This window comes from Acipenser ruthenus, chromosome 4 (assembly GCF_902713425.1).
Source record: "Acipenser ruthenus chromosome 4, fAciRut3.2 maternal haplotype, whole genome shotgun sequence".
Classification (NCBI taxonomy): domain Eukaryota; kingdom Metazoa; phylum Chordata; class Actinopteri; order Acipenseriformes; family Acipenseridae; genus Acipenser; species Acipenser ruthenus.
The window spans coordinates 13,057,948-13,078,871 of record NC_081192.1 but is presented as its reverse complement, the minus strand read 5'-3'; the positions used below and the strand labels follow the sequence as shown (position 1 = coordinate 13,078,871).

Genomic DNA, 20,924 nt, shown 5'->3' with positions numbered 1-20,924 from the left:
TGTGCACCAAGGGCACTGAAGCACTGAGGCACGGAGTGTCTAAGCACCGAGGGCGTCGAAGCACCAAGGTACTGGGCAGGTGCTTAGCCTCAACCGTGTGTAGTTACACAACCAAGGTGCAGCACGGGCAACGATTTGAACCGCATGCAGTCACACACAACCAGGGCAGCATATAGCGTACGCCGGGGTGGAGCAGAGGCTGAAGAGCTGAGGTAGTAGAGAATGTACTGCTTGTGTTTCCTTTTATTTATTTTTTTTTAACTGCAAGAGCAGTAAAGAAAAAACACACACATACACATATACACACACACACACAACAGCAAGCTGTGGGGGGAACTGTGAAAAACGTTATTTTTATTTTAGTCAAGCGCACCGAGTGGGTGGGCCGAGACAATCAGGAGTCGACTGAACAGCGGGGCCCAGTGGAGGAATCACGCGTCTCTTTTTTTTTTTTTTAGCTGCAATAGCAGGAGAAAAGACACACACAACAGCAGATGCTGTGGGGTTAGAAAAGCAGACTGCAATCGCCAAGCGATGCAAGCTGTTGAAAAGAGAAATTATTTCAAACAAAGCGCCGTTGCACAGTGTTTATAGCTCAAGTTTCTGATTCCGGGGAAGTGGCAAGCCAACTTCCGGCAATATAAATATTGCCGGGGAACTCCAGAAAAACTTGAGTGAGAGCTTTTTCACAGACTCAATCACAGCAACTGGAGAGGTTAGTATACTTACTTTACCTACCTGATGTGAGAGGCAAAAGAGGAAATGAGCGCCGTGCTCATTTAGAGAACTGTCTAAATCATTTTAAGATATCTCAAAATAACTTCCTGTTCATTTAGAGATCTCGCTAAATGGACAGGAAGTCCGTTCAAAACATAGAGCATTTTCACAGGAAGTCATTTAGAGATATCTTGAAATTACTTCCTGTTCATTTAGAGATATCTAAATGAACAGGAAGTTATTTTGAGATATCTCTAAATGAACAGGAAGTTATTTCAAGGTATCTTAAAATGATTTACATATCTCTAAATGAATGGAAAGTTATTTCGTGATACCTCTAGTACCGCTAGCAAAACATTATTTAAAAAGATATCTGTAAAGCAATATGAGATACCTTTATTTCATTTTTAGATATCTCGAAATTAAATTAAGATATCTTCAAAATGGTTTATTTACAGATATCTCCTATTCATTTAGATATCCACAAACGATTTACAGATATCTATAAATATTTAAAATGCAATTCAAGATAGGAGGCTGTGTGGTCCAGTGGTTAAAGAAAAGGGCTTGTATCTAGGAGGTCCCTGGTTCAAATCCCACCTCAGCCACTGACTCATTGTGTGACCCTGAGCAAGTCACTTAACCTCCTTGTGCTCCGTCTGTCAGGTGAGACATAGTTGTAAGTGACTCTGCAGCTGATGCATCGTTCACACACCCTAGTCTCTGTAAGTCGCCTTGGATAAAGGTGTCTGCTAAATAAACAAATAATAATAACTCTAAATGATCATTTGGCTTGCCATAGCAGGTAGGCCTACTGTAATCTTAGTTCACTTTAATAAATGTAGACCAGAGCAAACAGGCAATGAACACAATGATAAGTGGATCAGTAAGTCTTTTGTGAAGGACAAGGAATGTTTGAAAAATATGTAATACATTCATGTAATTTGCCTCCTAATTGCTATATTTCTTTGGTATTATATAGTTTACATATGTTTATTTTATGTATAGGCTATACAGTCCATTGTATATGATCAGTCAAGACTTTTAACGGCCTTGACACTGTGATAACTATCCATATATTTTGTTATTTCCTTAATATACCTTTTGATAGTTTGATTTTTTAAGTCTATAATTTCATGTTTAATATGAAAAAACGACACTGTGTGTGATTTTAATAAAGCCAGACAAACATAAAGCCTGGCCAGGGTACTTTTAATGGGGTAGCAAATACAGCTGAACAGAATAATAACACTGTCTAATTCAATTTATCACGGTTACAGTGAAGATAAAATGATTGATTGTAAAAGGCAATACAATTGGGGAGCTGAGTGTTGATTTTAATATTGAACACTTAGTTAAAATAAATTAATAATTTATTGACATAAATGTTGGAAGAGTTAATAAATTAGGAGAATAGAAATGTTCAAAAAGACTTGTGTGCAGGCTATTTGAAGCAGGGTCCAATGTAAATAAACTCCATCTGGAGGATACAGGGTTATCAATCTACATCCACCTGTAGAAAGAATCAAGGACTGAAAAAGCACAAATATTTAAGTCTCTAAATTATATTCTGTATAGCATTTTTGAATCAGGAAAATAATTGGCATTTATATATGTGCCCTCTATAATGACTTTGAGAATATGTTTAAAACCCTTATTTATTTAGGCAGTTCAGTTTGCATGTCATCCCACTGCTGCATTTTGCAATTTCCTACCAATGCATTTAATATGCAGGATATGAGGCTATATATATATATATATATATATATATATATATATATATATATATATATATATATATATATATATATATATATATATATATATATATATATTCTCAAATTAATCTTCCCATGCTGTCCTTTCACAGAAATTATTGTTGAATCATAATCTGTATGAATAATGGCAAGCAATGAAAAACGTTCCAAAACATTAGCATGATTAAAACATTTTGGAAACTGCTTTATAAGATGTATCACAATTATATTGGATGGTGTAACCATCCTGCGCAATGGTGATTTAGCAACAGCTTTTAAATCATGGAATGTTTTACATAATAACAGACGAAACAGACAAAATTGCTCTTCAAAGGGAAGCGTTAACTCCCCACCCCCAGTGGAATACTGTCAAATCCCACGCAGCTGGCGTGTTTATTTTCAGCTCCAGCTACAGATCTTGTGGATATAATTGCAATGCAGATTACGTTTTGGAAGAATTATCGTGAAGCAATTTCCGGTAAGAAACATTTTTTTAAAAAATCTATATGCTTCACACTTGCTTGACTTGGGTTTTGTGTATACTGTATAATCATAACATGCAATTATGTACACCACTTCGTTTCTTTAGTCGTATGTCAGATTAAATGAAACGAAATCCAAATGGTGTATATTGTAAGTTTATTTTTTAGTTTCACTACGTTTGAAAAAAAAAAAAAAAAAAGGTAATCTTACTTCTTAATACGACTGTGTGTGGGTAAACAAGCCCGCAGGAGTAGAATGACTTCAGATGATGCAGCGATACAGACTCGAGAATGATATGTAGTTTTTCACTCAGGTACAGTTTGCACTGCATATTGCAGGATATGTCTTTTTATGATCCTCGCACCTGCTCCCTCCGTCACACAAAGCAATGCTTTCTCACACAGGGACACAATGCAATCCAGATATGGAAAGAAGGGTGTTCGCTACTAAAAAAAAACATAGTTAAGGCAATTATTCACACCCTGCAGCAATTTCAGCATGTCACAGCTGTGGTATCATAGCAACAGCAGAGGGTAACATCATCAATAACACCATCACCCCTGCCTTCCAGCACCACAAACCCTTACAAACTCAACGCACAGACATTATTTGACAGCAACTCCGGGAGAAGAATAATACAAGGCGTCTTGTTCTGTAGGGACGAACCAAGAATTTTGGAAATGCAAGTCTTTGAAGGAAAACTACTACTTGTAGCGCTGCTTGTTGGCTATAGATTGGATACTAGTTTTGTTATTAGCCCAAGTCTAAACCCTTTGTCATTGGAATTACACGGGGTGCCAAGCAGACCAAAGAGTTTTCTTTAGCTTGAGATACCCACGTTGGAAGACAGAAACTTTCTTCCGATAACCAATATGGAACACCTTGTTTTCTCCCAACGTTGAGTCTTTCTTGGTAAGTTTTAAAGCGCTGTATTTTTTAAGAATGCTGCAATTTTAAATGATAATTGCGATTGACAGCAGTAACAGAGCACCTGTCTTTCTGAAAAGCAAGATAACAGTTTCGGGTTTTAAATAAACTATACAAAATCATTGTTTTCCCTTTAGAAAACAACAACTTGCATCTTGTTAAAATCGTACTGATGTGCATGATAGCTGTAAATGTAGACTAACGTTGATGTGTCTAAAGTTCAGTATGTCTTATTCAAGAATAAGCTAGATGTTAGGCTACTGTTGGCTAAATGGTGGCAAAGGAGTGCCATTAGACTAAGAAATATATGTTTTACATAATACAATAATTAGACTTATCAGAAGGGAATGCAGATGCGCGATGAATACAGGCAGGCAAGATATCCTATCCTCAGTATAGCGACACACAACTGGAATCCCCCCCCTCCGTTTTTTATTTTTTTAAATGAGTAATATTTAAGTACAGTACTACAGTGATATTACGTTATTAAATATAAACAACTATACTTATAATTGTGCTTATTTCTTAATATTTCTTAAATACTGTCAAGTTGAAATTTTGCAGTGCTCAGAAATAATCTTTCGTATTCTTTATTATTTGCTTGCAAAATCACACACACACACGTATATATATATGAAGTGTGTGTGTGTGTGTGTGTGTGTGTGTGTGTGTGTGTGTGTGTGTGTGTGTGTGTGTGTGTGTGAAGAACAACAGGCCTTTTATTTACCCCTTTATCTCAATTGGGTCTGTCTTTGGAGAGTCTGCTGTCTATTTGACAGTAAATGTGAAATCGGTTTTAATACTTAAAAACTTGAGAAAGCTGGAAACATACACCATGTGTTGTTCAATTATGCTATCATACATTATGTTCTGAATATTTCAATACTGTATTATATGTACATGCTATAATCGTCTGCATTCATTTTGAAGTGATGTTGAGCAAGATGGAAATCAGTTGTAAGACTGCTACATATGATTTACAGGAGAGCGTCAGTGTGACCAATATATGAGTGATACTTTAGAGCTTGACTCCATGGACCTATCAATGTGGCGACAATAAGCAGAGGGTAACATTAACATGAGTGATCGTGCAAGGGTTTGGCTGTGCTTAGGTGCTATATTTATTAATTGCAGTAGGTAAAAAAGAACATTCACAAAAAGGCAATTCCTCCAGACTAATGAATAAGGGGAACCTGTCTGAGGCTCATTTTTCTCTGTACATTCTTGCACTGCACCTGCCCAGTCTGAATCACTTATACCCCTCAAGGATGAGACATTTTGTTTTTTAATTCATGAACAAGTCAATGCCCTGTAATGTGCTTTTGAGTCGGGTTGCCTGGTGCTGTTCTGGGCAGCGTATGGCCTTCAGTTAATTACTTCGTTTCATTTCTTCATCAATAGTACAGATACGACAGAACACGCTGTGCTACAGCCACAAAGACACAGATCTATTTTTATTGCTGTGACTACAGGGACAGTCAGCAGTTGAGAAAACATAACGCTCAATTAAAGACATAGACATCATTTCAGTTCATAAACAAAGCAAATATTTTCCAAATCGGGTGCAGCAGTGTTTAGTTGGGATGCTCCCAAAAGTAACATACTGTAGTCACTCTTTCCAAAACCTGTCAATCAATGTTACTATATCTCATCTACAAAACCCCCTTAGCACCATTTAATGAGACTTGATGACTTGATGATGTCTTCCGTAAACAGTATTGAAGTCCTTGTCACAAAACTACTTTAAAGTGATAAATGGCACAAAGAGAACCTTCAAACATGGAGACCTACCCGATTCAAACTACAAAACAATGTGCAATCATCACATGTTGAAAATGCAATTGTGAATGAAGTAAATAGAAATCATGCATTTTCAATGCACATTGATTTCACATTTATTAGGAATAGACACTCATACATTATCTGGAGTTAATTGCTGGCACTCCCTCCCTGTGCTCAAGGGCAGGGGTAAGAAACCCTGGAAATTACATCCACACAGCACCTCTCCTGAGAAATTCACCAAAGAAATGATATCAGAATTCAAACCCACACCCACACACAATAAAAAACACATACTCATATCCTTGCAAGTAATTAGTTAAGCATTTGATCTACTCTTAAATTAACTGAATTTTTATTATAATTTTAGTACCATGGAAAATATTATTATGATTCAAAAAACCGTTTTCAGAAATCCATTGACATGGTATAATGCAACAACTGATCCATTTATAACACCAATTTCATTTCCGATATTTACTTTAACATTTCGGGCAGTAGATATACATTTCCCCAGAAGTCATACCCCGTTATCTACATGTTGATAATCCAGGCAGGAGCTCTTAAAATAGTATCCCTCCTGTTTTTTTTGCTTTCATGTCACTAATACAATCAATAATGAATATTTATCAGGGTTGTCATACACTGGGAATTGTACAACAATTCTTAGGATGCATACAGTCATGTCATTGCAATGTTTATCTTTGTAATTATTCAGATCTAGAATGGTACAAACCATGTATTTTATAGAAACAGTTTAAATATCACAAATTAAAGAATATGAATCTCCAATGAGTTTAAAGAAAACTAAGTATAAATACACTAAATGAAAAATAATAAATAATCATTTGTTTTTATGTTGTTACTCTAAATTAGTCGATAGATTTCAGTACAGGTACCAAGAAAATTTATATTTAAAAAATAAGAATATGGTATCCCGTCATGTACATGTACCAAATCCAGACTGATATCAGAATTTACAATAATTCGTCATTGTCCTTTTTTTTAAATGACACTTTTACAATAAAAAGTGCTGTGTGGATGTAATTTCCAGGGTTTCTTACCCCTGTCCTTCAGCACAGGGAGGGAGTGCCAGCAATACCACTCCAGATAATGTATGAGTGTCTGTTCCTAATAAATGCAAAATCAATGTGCATTGAAAAGGCATGATTTCTATTTACTTCATTTACAATTGCATTTTCAACATGTGATGATTGCACATTGTTTTGTAGTTTGAATCGGTTAGGTCTCCATGTTTAAAGACTTCAATATTGTTTATGGAAGACGTCATCAAGGAACACATGTCTTCCCTCACTAATTGATAATGTTTGTGTTACCCCACACAGAACCATTGTGTGTTCAGTTTAACCTGCTTCAAAGATTAAGATACATTTTATAATACAGTAACACTAAACATACTAAGATTTCCCTCTCAATGAAATACAGTAAGTGTCTTGTATTTGATGGACATCAGTTAAAACTTTGAACCACAGTCCAGGGGGCAGATTCAATCTAAATCCTGTCTTAGCTAAGGCAAGAGCAATCATTTCTTGGTAATTAAACAAAACTTAAGGGGTGTGTCATTTAACTTGTTAAAAAAACAAAACATTATTCAAGCATTGCAGAATCAGCATTTGATAAGGTGGGCCTTTTTATTGGACTTTGAAGTTGCTCTTATGTAGTGTGCTTGAAGATTCACATAAAAAAAAACAGTAACACAACATATAAACTAAATATGAAATAGGCATTGTAGTTTACCAACATACATCAAACACTATAGACAACTATACACTATAATTATGTAAACGGCACAAAACGTTTAAGAAAATACATAGATCTTATGCTTTTCATTGTGTGTTAATTATTTAAAGAGTCAGTAACCAAATACACAATTGGTTGCTACAACTTCTGTAATTAAAAGTTTGCTCTGTTGTTGAGTGATTGCCAGTAACATATTTTGTAGTGTGTATGTTTTTATTAGTTTTTACAATATTGTGACATTCCACATGTGTTCTAGATTCAGCAACACAAACATAATGTATCTTACTGTATAATAGAATTAATTCATAAAACACGTACAACCTACAATAAGGCGTGTAAGGTTATTTGCTTAGCATTTGTCCACAAAAACAATAAAGGGGGCTAGTATACTTCTATATACTTCGAAATACCTACATTTCTGGATGAGATGCTCCAATTAATAAATCATAAGTAGTAAAATCAGTCTAAATGGACAAAAGAAACGCTTATCTTACCTTATACACACAAAATAATATGTTTTACTGAAAAATGCCCAAGAGAATGCATATTTGTGAATGCTGTTGTGTTAAGACTATATGACTATGGTTCATGACTTTAATAATCAGGCTAATAGTTTTTATTTGTAAAATATATTAAATGTCAGGTAAAACAAAATAGGCTAGAATGTTCACAGTCTGAAACGTTTCTACTGCTTCCACTCTACCGTATAAGGATAGCATACAGTAGCTGTTTATGATTCAGTGCCTAATAATTTAGTGACTAATCATCCAAGAGGCAGATTTCCACTGAACTAGTCCCTCTTTGTAGATCACATCAGAAAAATACAGACAGCATTTTTTTTCTTTTTCCTAACAATTGGATACAGTGGAATATAAGTCAATATTTATGATTGCATTTGATCTTCAAACTTCAAATACAATATGAATGATTGCACCAGACGCTCCCACTCTATTAACAGCATACTGTAACTAAAGATATATTTTATATGGTGTAGTTGGGAACTGAAAGTAGTGCATATTTGAAAGAAAGATTGAAAATTCTGACTACAGAATTAAAATGCTAATTCTTTCAGAAAATAGTTTCTTCTACATTATGATTGAAGCACAGATACCTCAATATTGTCTATAACATGTTATTTTATATTACTTTGGAAAATATAACCCTACTCTAGAAATCCTATCCTACCTTTCAGGGCTTCTGATTTGGTGCTCGAAGGAGGAATGCAACATTACCACCAAAAGCCATATCATGTACTGAAACCGCAATTGGCTGTCCCATGGCACTATTGCCCATTAAACTGAAACGCAGATCGGTTTCACAAACCCAGATTAGCACCAATCTTGGATTTACCCAAAGTAACATTGTGTAATCCAAGATCAGGGTCTGTGAAACTAGACATTAAAGAAGACATTTGCAAAATTAACATTGCAATTTAGTAATTTATATTTATAATTTATTAGTATCTCTGAATAGATAATCCTCTTCTCGTAAAAAAAAAAAACAATATGCACAAGATTGTAAAGAACAATTCATCTCACAAGTCTAATGGTACTCCAAAATGTTCTCCTTTTTAAAAAAAAAATGGAGATGGGGGGTTTGTTGCCAGATAACCTCTCACTGTAGACTTCTTGCTCTCTAAATATCCTCTTTAAAAATATTCTAGGTATTTTAATGAGCAATCCGTCTCACGTTCAGTGGTACACCAAATATGATCATTTTACTCCCAATGACTGGTTATGATATTTTCTCTTCATTTTACCCTCAAAAATAGGACTGCCAAGGACAACACTACATTGAATATTATACCAGTCTCGGCAGATACAACTCAGCAAAATCATTTTCTGAATAAAAAAAATGCTCCATCCAGTCATTCAGCACAGTAGCAGTAAATAGATCACATTTAGCGTACCACGAAACATGAGATGGATTGCTCATTAAAATCCCTAGCATATTTTTAAACGATTATCAATTCAGGGATACCAAGCTATTTGAGGAGCAAGTAGTCTAGAGTGATGTTATCTGCCAACAAACTCACTATCTTATTTTACTGCTTTCCAATAAATGGGGAACATTTCAGGGTATCATTCTACGTGTGATTAAAATCCTTAGCATATTTTTTAAAGAGGAGAGATGAATATATATATATATATATATATATATATATATATATATATATATATATATATATATATATATTGTAACACAGCAGGGAGGGGGTTAATATCCTCCCTGCAGAAAACATGTGCGTATGCACATTTTGGTTAATTTGCTTATTGTTTAATTGTTATTCTGTTAATTGTTTTATTGTTAATTATCCCCTGCACCTGGTGATCATTGTAAATTAGAGCCAGGTGCAGGGTATTTAAAGAGAGCAGCCAGTCTGTTCTAGGCTGCTGAGTAGAAGGAGGCAGAAGAGGTGCTCTGTCTCCGAGTAGCCAGAGTTAAAAAGTAAGTGCGGTGTTAAACCTTGTGTTTTGTGTAAGTACGGGGAAACAGCTTAGCTGTCCCGTGGTAGTCAGGGTGTACCTGTGTGTTAGTTAGTGCTCTTAAAAGAGCTAAGTGTTTGTTTTGTTTATTTTGGTTTTGTGACTATTAAAAAATTAGCGCAACAGCGCTGTTAAAAATCAAGTTTTGTGTGTGCTTGGGTCATTTTAAGTGCTGGAAAAGAACCCGAAGGACTAAAACCCTTCACAATATATATATTCTTTTTTTTTTTTGAGCAATCTAGGTAAAGTACCTTACTCAAGGGTACAGCAGCAGTGTCCTCCACCTGGGATTAAACTCACAACCCTCCGGTCAAGAGTCCAGAGCCCTAACCACTACTCCACAATAGATAGATATGGATATCAAGGTATTTAGTAAGGGGTTTAAGTGAGGAAAATGTAATAAAATCTGTACCGTCATTATGTAAATCATTTGTAATTTCCAAAATATTTATGTGTTTTTATTCTTTTTGCTTTACATTAGAATTCGTTTATAATTCATTATATGCACAATTAATTGTAAAACAAACACAAAAAAAATATTGAAGACCTATCCGTGTATCAAGCATACTATTTTCATGGAATGAGACATATCCTTTGTGTTCTCACAAATCAATCCTGTTTAGCAATAATTTTATTAGAATCTACAAAAAAAACAAAAAAACAATTACTGCTTTCTAAATAAATTCATTCAGCCCCATTACTGTTACTAAAACGCAGCCGTGCCTAATAAATAAAACAAAAACTGTTAAAGTATGAGTATGGTGATTATTATTTATGTGTACCGGTATTTATACTTCTAAAAAATGCAGAAAGATTCACTGATTAGTGTTCAGTTATACGACGAGTTGAAAACTGCAAAGTTCATGAGCAACACAGAGCGCTCTCCCTAATCAGAGAGGAAATCCACTCAATCGAAATCACGCATGCATACAGGTGAATCATCATACCTTGAGCTGCTCAACAAAAATTAAATATTGATGCACAGTGGTTTATATTGTATAATATCGTTAAAAATCAATTGTCATATTTTTGCTTTTCTGGTTGCCCTGTGTACCCCTGTGAACCTGGTTGAAAACCCCTTCTCTAGTTGAAAATTGATGATGATAAATATGATAAGATCCTCCAGTTGTACCTATTATTAGTCACAATGAATCTGCTTTTTTCCCCCATCCCTTACAAAATGGTTGTCTTCTTGCCAGAGCAACTGCATCTCAGCTTACACTGTAAATTGGAAACCATTATAGAGATTGCAGGATAAAAAAGCAGTGGTATTATTGCTGCCTGTCGCAGCTGGAAATTCAAAATTAGAGCTAACAGTATGATGAAAAAGGTGATGACGTTGATGTATAGCAACAGTATGTATAGTACAGAAATGGCAGTGAATAGTTTAAATGATAGTTGGTTAAGTGGTATTAAAGACATAGATGTAATTTGGTAAGCTAATGAGATGTTAGTAAGCAAATGAGAAGTGACTGATTTACAAAAATAACTTCTTGGGTTTCAAGATGCAAAATTTAAGCCTGACATAAAGACGAACAGTACAGACAGAGATACCATCCTATATCACTACTAAAGGTTTAACAAAAAATGGTGCACATTGCAATCACTGATTATGATGTCAACTGGCTAAAACGAATCTTGCACAATTTCTTTAGAGTAATGGGCAATAGTACTGTTGGAAATGAAGTGCCATTATGATGTCCCTCCCTCCACTGGCTGCCTATCGCCGATCACATCCAATTCAAAACTTGTACTCACCTATTGCTGCCTCGACCTTTCTGCTCCCTCCTATCTCCAGACTATTATTTCTCCCTACAACCCCTCTCGACCCCTCCGCTCCTCCACCGGCAGATTAGGTGTACCCCCCCTCCGCTCCCCTGCTTCCAGATCCCGCTCCGACCTACCCATGGATATCAGGACTGCTCAGTCCCTGACCACCTTCCGGCACCTCCTCAAGACACATCTGTTCAGACAGTATCTGTAAACCTCACAACTCATGACTGTAATGGACTATGTCACCCAATTGTACCAGTACTTGCATCATCTCGTACTTGCACAGAACTGCTCCATATTTTGCTGTATTCTACAGCTGTTTGTAATTGTAATTATTTTCTGTTTCCTGTACTTGTTTTTACTCTTAAAGGTGTCTGTATTCAGATATATATTTTTTTAATTTGAAATCATTCTTATCCATTTATAGTACTTACTACATGTTCTTATTGAAATGTACTCTTATAAGCAAACATTTTTACTATAAGTTTACTACTCTTAGTGAAATTCACTTTTAAATGTAATTATTTACTGTATTCTTTATTTTGCTCTTATTTGAATTTGATATTACTTTCTACTGATTTTACTGTACTTAATAACTGCTGTTATTTGCAATGTGATATATTGTAACAACTATAAGTCGTCCTGGATAAGGGTGTTGACTAAGAAATAAATGAATTAATTAATAATAATAATAATAATAATAATAATAATAATACAAGTGGAGATATACTTAGGACAGAAGGTAGGAGGTACTTCTTCACAAAGGGAGTGAGAGGGCATGGAATGGGTTATCTAATCATGTTGTTATGCTGAATCACTGGGATCGTTTAAGACCCAAATTTATTTATTTATTTTTTTTATAAATTTAGTCGTTGCCAATTATTTTTATTATTTTCTTCCAATTTAGAATCGCCAATTATTTTATTATGCTCAGCTCACCGCTACCACCCCTGCGCTGACTCGGGAGGGCGAAGACAAACACGCGCTGTCCTCTGAAGCGTGTGCCATCAGCCGCCCGCTTCTTTACACACTGCGGACTCACCATGCAGCCACCCAAGAGCTACAGCGTTGGAGGACAACGCAGCTTTCGGGCAGCTTACAAGCAAGCTCGTAGGTGCCCGGCCAGACTACAGGAGTCGCTGGTGCGCGGTGAGCTGAGGACATTCTGGCCAACCTAGCCCTCCCTCCCCCCGGGCGGTGCTCGGCCAATTAAGCGCCGCCCCCTGGAAACTCCCATCCACGGTCGGCTGTGGAATAGCCTGGACCCGAACTCGCGACGTCCAGACTATAGAGCGCATCCTGCCCTACTGGATGCGCCACTCGGGAGCCCCTTAAGACCCAAATTAACTTAGTTTTAGATCAAACTAGTTTCTTATGTTTCAGTAGTGTATACACAGTACTGCTTATTTTTTTATTACAAGTGTTTTACTCGTATCAGTATTATTTTTTTTAATATTTAAATATATTAATATTTTTCTTTTTCCTTCAACCAGGATGAGTAATTGGTTTACCATCAAACACTGATCATGATAGCAACTGGAGGTCTGCTTCGGATTTCATCTAGACGACAAGATTCCTTGCCATCCAAAAGCAGAACGCAAAACAAACAACGCAAAAGGAAAGCCAAAAAGAAAAGAAAGAGTGATGTTGTGGTCGTAAAAGGCAAATTGAAGCTGTGCTCTATATCTGGATTGATAGCTGCATTTGGAATAATAGTGCTGCTTGTGGGAATAGCCATGGCTGTCATGGGATACTGGCCCGAAAACAATCAGATCTACCAAGACAACTTTACAGAATCCCAACGTTTGCCAAACAACAAAAGGATCTATGATAACAAATTGTTGTTTGCATCAACCAATTGGACAAGGAATAGCCATGTTGTCTACCAAATTGATCTAGACTTGTCAAAAAGCAATCACAGTAATAGCACCAAAATGGAGACCTCCTCCTTTTCCCCCTCCCTAGGTTTCTTCTCTGAATTTCTCGCCAACTATTTACATTCAGACAAACTAAAAGTATTCGGACCATTAATAATGGGCATTGGGATATTCCTCTTTATTTGTGCCAATGCAGTGCTTCATGAAAACAGAGACAAAAAGACAAAGATTATCAATCTAAGAGACATGTATTCAACGGTAATAGATATTCACAGTTTAAGGTCCAAAGACTGCACACCTCTTAATGGTTTTGTCAATTATGTGCAGTCAAGGAGTGTGGATATGAAATCCAGTGGGTCTTACAGCACTGCCATGTTAGTCAAAAGTTCATTGTCTTCAACTGCTGGAGGGACAGTCAAAGCACAAGGCCAGGGAGGTAGTATTGAAACAATGAGGCGCCAGTCATTAAAAAGACAACAGAGTCTTTCTAAAGAAAGGCAGAGTTTTACAGACACAGTCTACAGCATTTACAGAGACCAGTCCAAGGCTCCTGAAAGGGTTCCCATACCAAAAAAGTGGGAGACTAAATCTATTGTCACTTCTTCCATCAATGCTTTTACTCTTCCAGTAATCAAACTAAATAACTGTGTTCTTGACGAAAACAGTGTTAAACAAGTGGAGAGTGGTGTCAAAGAGGCCCCAACATCCAAAAGCAAAACGGTTTCAAGTGACTCAGAAATGGCGAGCCCTGATCCAATCAACAGCAACCACATTGAAACAAAAGAGGAGACTTCAAAAATAGGCCTGTTCACCAGCAAAGATGTATCACCAGTTCATCAGAGCCCAAGCAGCTTGCAGGGGGCATCGCAGTCATCTCCACTAGGATCACAGGTCCAGTTGCTTCCTCCAAGTCCAAGTAGGAGAGAAATGGGTTCAGATCTTTCCCTTGGTGCTCTCTCCACTTACTCAAACACTATAGATCTTGGTGACTGTCCATCAATAGCAGATACAGAAGGGGATACAAGTAGATACTCCAGCTGCCCCCTCTTGGAACGTTCAAACAGTAAGGGCTACTTAAAACTTGTAGGATTAGAATCCTTTGAGTCTTCTGAGGTGACAGTAATAAGAAGTGAAGACTGTAAAGAAACTTCAGTGGAGGATATGGAGGACTGCATTGTCCAAGATGCACAGGAAAGCACTGACAAAACAGAAACAGGGATTCAGAGGCAATACACAAATAGGGAAAAAATTAGGATTTCCAAGTCAAATGCAACTGTAACGACTGAAGATGAAGAACTTGAAAGCACTGGTATCTAAGTGTTAAATAACTAAAACAATCCCTTGTTATTTTTTTTTTTTTTTTTTATGAAATTGACGGTTGATTAACTAGCAGATAAGTCATTATCCAAAGAATTAAAGAATGTTGCTTTTATGTTTACCATTTACTATAAATGACACCAAGCAAAAAACAAAAACAAAACAAAAAACAAACAAACGAAAAAAAAATGTTGTAATGTTTAGTTGTAATTGTACTTTTCTTACAAAATGAACAGTGTATATAACCGGAGCAATTACACAACTGTGGTTGTTCCATGTAATGATTTAGTTTGTCTTTTTAATAAGGTAGTCAATTTAGGGACTGCATTCCTTATTTCAATGTAAGCTATAAAGGTTTTATTGTTTTCTGCCAGATGCATCATTGTTTACATGTTGCTACCAAAACTCAGCAATATTTATCCGACTGCTAGCTACAACAATATGCTGTTTGTATTGTCTTACTAAAAGTATAACAGTTATTTGATTCTTTAACTTGTATACTTCCATGTCCTTTTGATTTTCAAGAGCAAGTGGTTTGAAATGATTTATTTATTAATGTATTTTTTATTTATTTACCTCATACCGGTTTATGGTGTTTGGAATGTAGGAGTGCTGTTTCTCAAAAGATGAATTGACTTGTTACAGTAGTGGTGCACAAGACTCCATGGCTACAAGCAAACATGTCTAAAGTATTGTTGGTATTACAGTAGGCTCCCGATAATCTGTGTTTCAATAATTCATGTTTCGATAATCAGTGCAGTTTAATACAGTACATTATCAAAATGTATTAGTGCAGAAATCATCTGACACGCTTTATTAGTACGAAAATCAGCGTATCTGTGCGGAAGTGGACGATCATCATTTAATTTAATTCAATTCAATTGAGTACAGTATAGTGTAAGCCAACTGGCAGTACTGTATTGTAGTTATTGAAACCAGTGACAAGCGAGCAGAAAGCAGATTTAAGATTCTCTTAGCCTGGCAGTCTGAATATGAAGAGCAGATATGACAATTAAAGACTCGGAGCAAAATCAGCTCTCTGCCCCTGAACAATACTGATTATGTACAGTATATAATTTGACTATTGTTGGGACATTATATTTTATTTGAATTATTGCATTTTTCGAGTTTTCAATTAATAGCGCAGGGATTTCCCAAACAGTAAACTCAATTTCAGCTAATCCGTGTTTTTCACTAATTCACGCTCAAATTGGTCCCAATCTATATAAATTAGGCCCCTGTGCAGTTAGAGCCTGTGCAAAATCTCCTGGAAAACCAGATGTCTGGTCAGCATATTTATATATAAAACTAGGCTGAATTTGAAAGGGCTAGCACTTGATCTGGAAGGGTTCAGTAATTGACAGTTAAGAGATACACAATATATATGACCACAATGGTTCATGACTAAAAATAACACTTATACGTGGCGGTCCAGATAAGATGCATACCTGCCATTTTTACACATTAAAAAATCTGAAATACGCAAAAAAATTGTATTTAATGTGTAAAAATATGCATAGCAATTTTGCTGCACAGCTTGTCTCCTCCCCTCTCGCCTCCCCTAAAACTTTCACTAACAACTACATCTCCCAGAATACAAAGTCTTCAGTTACCACCAATGCCTCCTTCTCTAGTGTAGGGCCAGTGTATCTCCACTGACTGGACACCACACACCAGTTTGTACAGGAGTGCATTGCAGAGGCCTTGGGAGCCGGATCCAGTGACACTATCCCCAGCGAGGATCACCTGTCGCCTTTGCCATTAACTACGGCTCAGTTTGGGCTTGTGAAGCGGCCGGGATCCTGAGAAGAAGGGTGCCAACTACAACGAACTGCAGCCTGGCAGTGGGGAAGAAACTTCTGTTCATGGCAGCATGGGGAAGGGGGGGTTAGGCTGGGGTGTTCTGCTTCCTATTTGGGAAGAATCCATTGGAGAATCCAGGGAGAACACTGATTGGTTGCATTAGGGCTATTATGCAAATGAGAATAGATAGGAGTGCTGGTTTGGGCGGTTTTGAGGACTCATGGGGTGGTAAGAAGGGGGGGTAGCAAGTTCTGCAGGCCTGCCATCCGGTGAGGGGTTGGCGGTGAGGGAGAGGGTGTTTGTGATTTTTTGTGTTTAGTCACCAGCACAAATTGGCTGGTTGTTCAGCAAGGGAGGAATACTCCCACACAGCCTGTATTTAAGTACATTCTGGGTGACTTGTTTTGCGCTTAAATAAAGAACTGCCTAAAATAGAAGTAATGCTGCCAGTGTATTTATTTCTGCAGAACATGCTACAATACAGTGAAACAGATTAACATGTTTTGAGATTATGCTGAGAAATGTTGTGTGAAATTCCTAATTATTTTTGACAGTCAATCAATCAATATTTATTTTATAAAGCGCCTTTCATAGTGGACCACCATCACAAAGCGCTTTAGAAGATAGTGAAGAACAATGCATAATATGTTAAATACAGTGAAATACAGGGCACAGTACATTAAATACAACAGTAAAAAAAAACAATGCAAATACATTAAATATAGGCAGAATACATTAAATAAAAGGCTAGGATGCGAATTCTAAACATTCTGAATGTGTGTATCAAGCAGAATTATACGAATAAGATGGAGTGAAAAACCTGAAATAGCAATTTAGGCAACAGCTAATAACAGATATCAGGCTTAGAAAGCATTAAAAGCAAGAGAGAACTAGTGGGTCTTGAGAGTTGATTTGAAGCGAGCGATTGTGGGAGCTACATGCCCTAAAGCTGAGGGAGAGTTCCAGAGTGTCGGGGCCAAAGAGCGTTCTCCAAGCGTGGTGCACTTTTGCTTGGGTATAACAAGCAAGCCTGAGTCAGAGTCAGGCAGTCGGGGGTGGGGAGCACTGATGTAGCTCTGTGCCCTTTTGCTGGTTGGCTTTATTTTTTACACCGTTTCATTGGCTCTGCATTATTTGTTCTGATGGTATTCAAATTAGTATTGCTGGGAAAAGTGAACTCTTGTGAATCACTGAGCCCTTTAAAGTTTTTTAAACCATTCTTTCTCCAAAATGTTCAGGGATCCGAATCACATGCAGCGCTTTAGTGCCATCTAATAAGTCTGCACCACCCACTGTCTTTAAAGTCAAAGCATTAGTAAAATGTCAATATAATATCAATACCAATAGTAAATAGATTTTCAGTTTGTAGGCATATTTCAGTGTAATAGTGTCATCGTAATAAATTGAGCAATGCAGAATTAATGTATTTCCCATTGGGATCACCTGAAGCCCCAGTCAAACACTGAACCATTTGAATTGTCCAAAGACTTATCTATCTCTAAACCAGTTGAACTGCAAGTGTTTCATGAGGAAATGTTGGGTCACTAAATGGTAAGGCATCTTGAACTCTTTGGAGTTCGGTAGTAATTTAAAAATTTAAAATTAATATATATAAAATATACACACACCGTTACTGGATTTGAACCAGCACATCAAACAATTCATATAAGATTGTTCACTTTTAAAGTTGTACAATGTCATGTTAGGTTATTGTATTTATTTGTAGTAAAATATTATAATCAAGATGTTTTTCTACTCAATGCGAAATATTTTTTTCTGTACCAGCAGAGAATTCAATCTTATTTGCTCACTTAACAGCAGTGCTATGTCTAAAGCAGATTACAATTTACTCCTCCACTAACTGGGTAGGCAATGCTTCCTAGTAGGAGTACATGTCAGGTTGATATTGATTGTGAGGGGACATCATTTTAGGCTATAATTTTGTATTCATAAAACATTTCCAAAACTGTGCTTTTTGGCTTGCCAGAAACAGTGCACTGTGAACACTGTGGTAGGAATTGGACAGTGTCGGTATAATCATTAAGTTTCGTTACTGTCAACTGTCAATGTCTGAAACATCAAAGGATTCCTAAAAGAAACACTCACAGGTCACATGTAATGGTTCAACTGAAACAAATGTTTGCCTCATTTGGTTCATGTAGGGTCAAACCAGTTGAAGCTTCATTCCCATCGCTAGCGATAAGCATTGCTTAACACAAGACTTCCAACCGGATTACTGGAGATAAGGAAGTACAATTATGATTCTTCAGTTTGTCCTATGAATTATGATTCTTCAGTTTGTCCCATGAATTTGACTAATTTGTACCCACGGAACGATGTCAGTCATACCAAATTGGCACTAATTTACCCCCTCCAGACGTTCTGCATTTTGATGCGTTGTTACAAAATCTAGAAAACTATAACACGAAAAAGAAAGTTGCTGTAAACATAGCCATAGTTAACCCTAACCAGTATTTTAAGCGCAGTACAGAAATGAGGACCTGAGGACACAGTTGGAAATGAAGTGGAGGGCATAGAAGACACTTAATCTCACGTAATCTCCAGCAGAAAGGCCGTACAAAACACACACACAAAATGTAAATTTATGGACTACTTTAACACTAGAACGGCCACGGTATACTCATACCTACAATCGCCGATGGCAGTTATTATTACGGTACATTTTAAACACACCAATATTAAAATGAGACGAAACGCCGTATTTACATAAACAATTCAACATAAAAGGGTTTATTTTCTAATTTACCACATAAAACACTACTTAAAAACATTTTAAACGAAACTAGTGTGTAAACATGTTTATGTACATGCAAAACTGTAAAAACAAAAGTATTTTTAATCTAAAACAAAAGTAACATATGAAGTATATTCCGTGTGTCACTCGCAGCACAGAATCCAGGTTGAGCTGCTGCATCCTGGCTGCAGCTTTGCAGTTTTGTGTTTGTGGCTAGCTTCATTGAAATCTCTCCTACTGATATTTTCCCCGGTGCGTTTCTTGTACAAAACGAAGGAATTGACGGGTGCTAGGTCCAGTAGAGATAACAACAGGCTTGTATATATATATATAAAAAATAGAATAGCCTACTGTAGGTTATATTCAAAATAAAAACATGTATTGTAAAAGGCTGTTCTAGTGTTAATGACATTTAATCTGCATTGGTACGGCCGATTTTTTTTTTTCATCAGAACTGCATAGCAACGTATTTCCTGAAATGTAAGGCAAACGCGTCGTGAGGAAAACTGTCATGACTTGTGCATGTAAACGCCGCCTATTATGGCGATTCAAAACCAAAACAGCCATCTGCTGTACAGATAGTTCAGTTGTCAATTTTCTAAATTCATTATGTAATAACATACAAACCCCTAGACATGCTGACAGTAAATTGTACATGCACTATACTTTACTGTATCTATAATAAAGCAACTAGACCAGTAGCACATTGTAATTGTTGCCACCATATCGACAATAAATTCTCTCTCTCTCTCTCTCTCTCTCTCTCTCTCTCTCTCTCTCTCTCTCTCTCTCTCTCTCTCTCTCTCTCTCTCTCTCTCTCTCTCTCTCTCTCTCTCTCTCTCTCTCTCTCTCTCTCTCTCTCTCTCTCTCTCCTGTATATATAAGCCTTGCACACACATTTTGAATCCTACACTGGTAAATAAATGCAGGTAAACCTCACTCAATCTTACCAGGGACTGCATTGAAAATACTTTTAGGAGGCTGAGGTACAACACTGTCTAAACCACGTTTTTACCTGCAATTTCAAACTGGGGCTGCTGCAGGTGAAATCTGCATTCTATGATCCAGCCCTCCCTTACTGCTTTCTGAAGTTCTAGGTTTAACTGCAGCATCCTTTGCATGGGATGCTGATTAGATAACTTCCCCATTAAAGTGAGATGGATTTCTGCCAGGCTGCTATCCTAACTGGGGGTGATGGATTCACAGTGGTTTGATAGTGCTCTTTTTCTGTTGGAAACAAACAGTATCCATTTCAGTAAGAAGGACAAGACTAAGTGGATTATTACATAGAATTGTAAGCACTGGCTGTTTGTTGCTTGATGCAAAGTTGCCAACAAACTACAACTACAGTACTTTAATGTGGTGAGAATGGTCTCCTGTTTAAAATTCAGCAGTTCAAAAATGTCTTGAGGCAATGCAAAATGCAGAAATACAATGACTATTTGCTCAAGTTTTAATAATTTAGCCTGCCCCAGTATTACAGATTTAG

The 20,924-nt window shown here is 36.7% G+C and overlaps 1 protein-coding gene across 2 annotated transcripts; it reads left to right on the top strand.

Annotated features, from left to right (window-relative positions):
- Nucleotides 1-2,767: 2,767 nt before the first annotated feature.
- Nucleotides 2,768-17,104, top strand: LOC117399909 (transmembrane protein 200A-like). 2 transcript variants are annotated; one of them, XM_033999347.3, is made up of 2 exons: nt 2,768-2,952; nt 13,177-17,104. In XM_033999347.3, exon 2 carries the CDS (start codon nt 13,210-13,212, stop codon nt 14,875-14,877), a length of 1,668 nt encoding a protein of 555 aa, XP_033855238.3. In that variant the 5' UTR covers nt 2,768-2,952; nt 13,177-13,209; the 3' UTR covers nt 14,878-17,104. The 2 variants fall into 2 exon arrangements, with proteins under 2 accessions (XP_033855238.3, XP_033855237.3); XM_033999346.3 differs by lacking the exon at nt 2,768-2,952 and adding an exon at nt 3,421-3,869.
- The last annotated feature ends 3,820 nt before the right edge of the window (nt 17,105-20,924 follow it).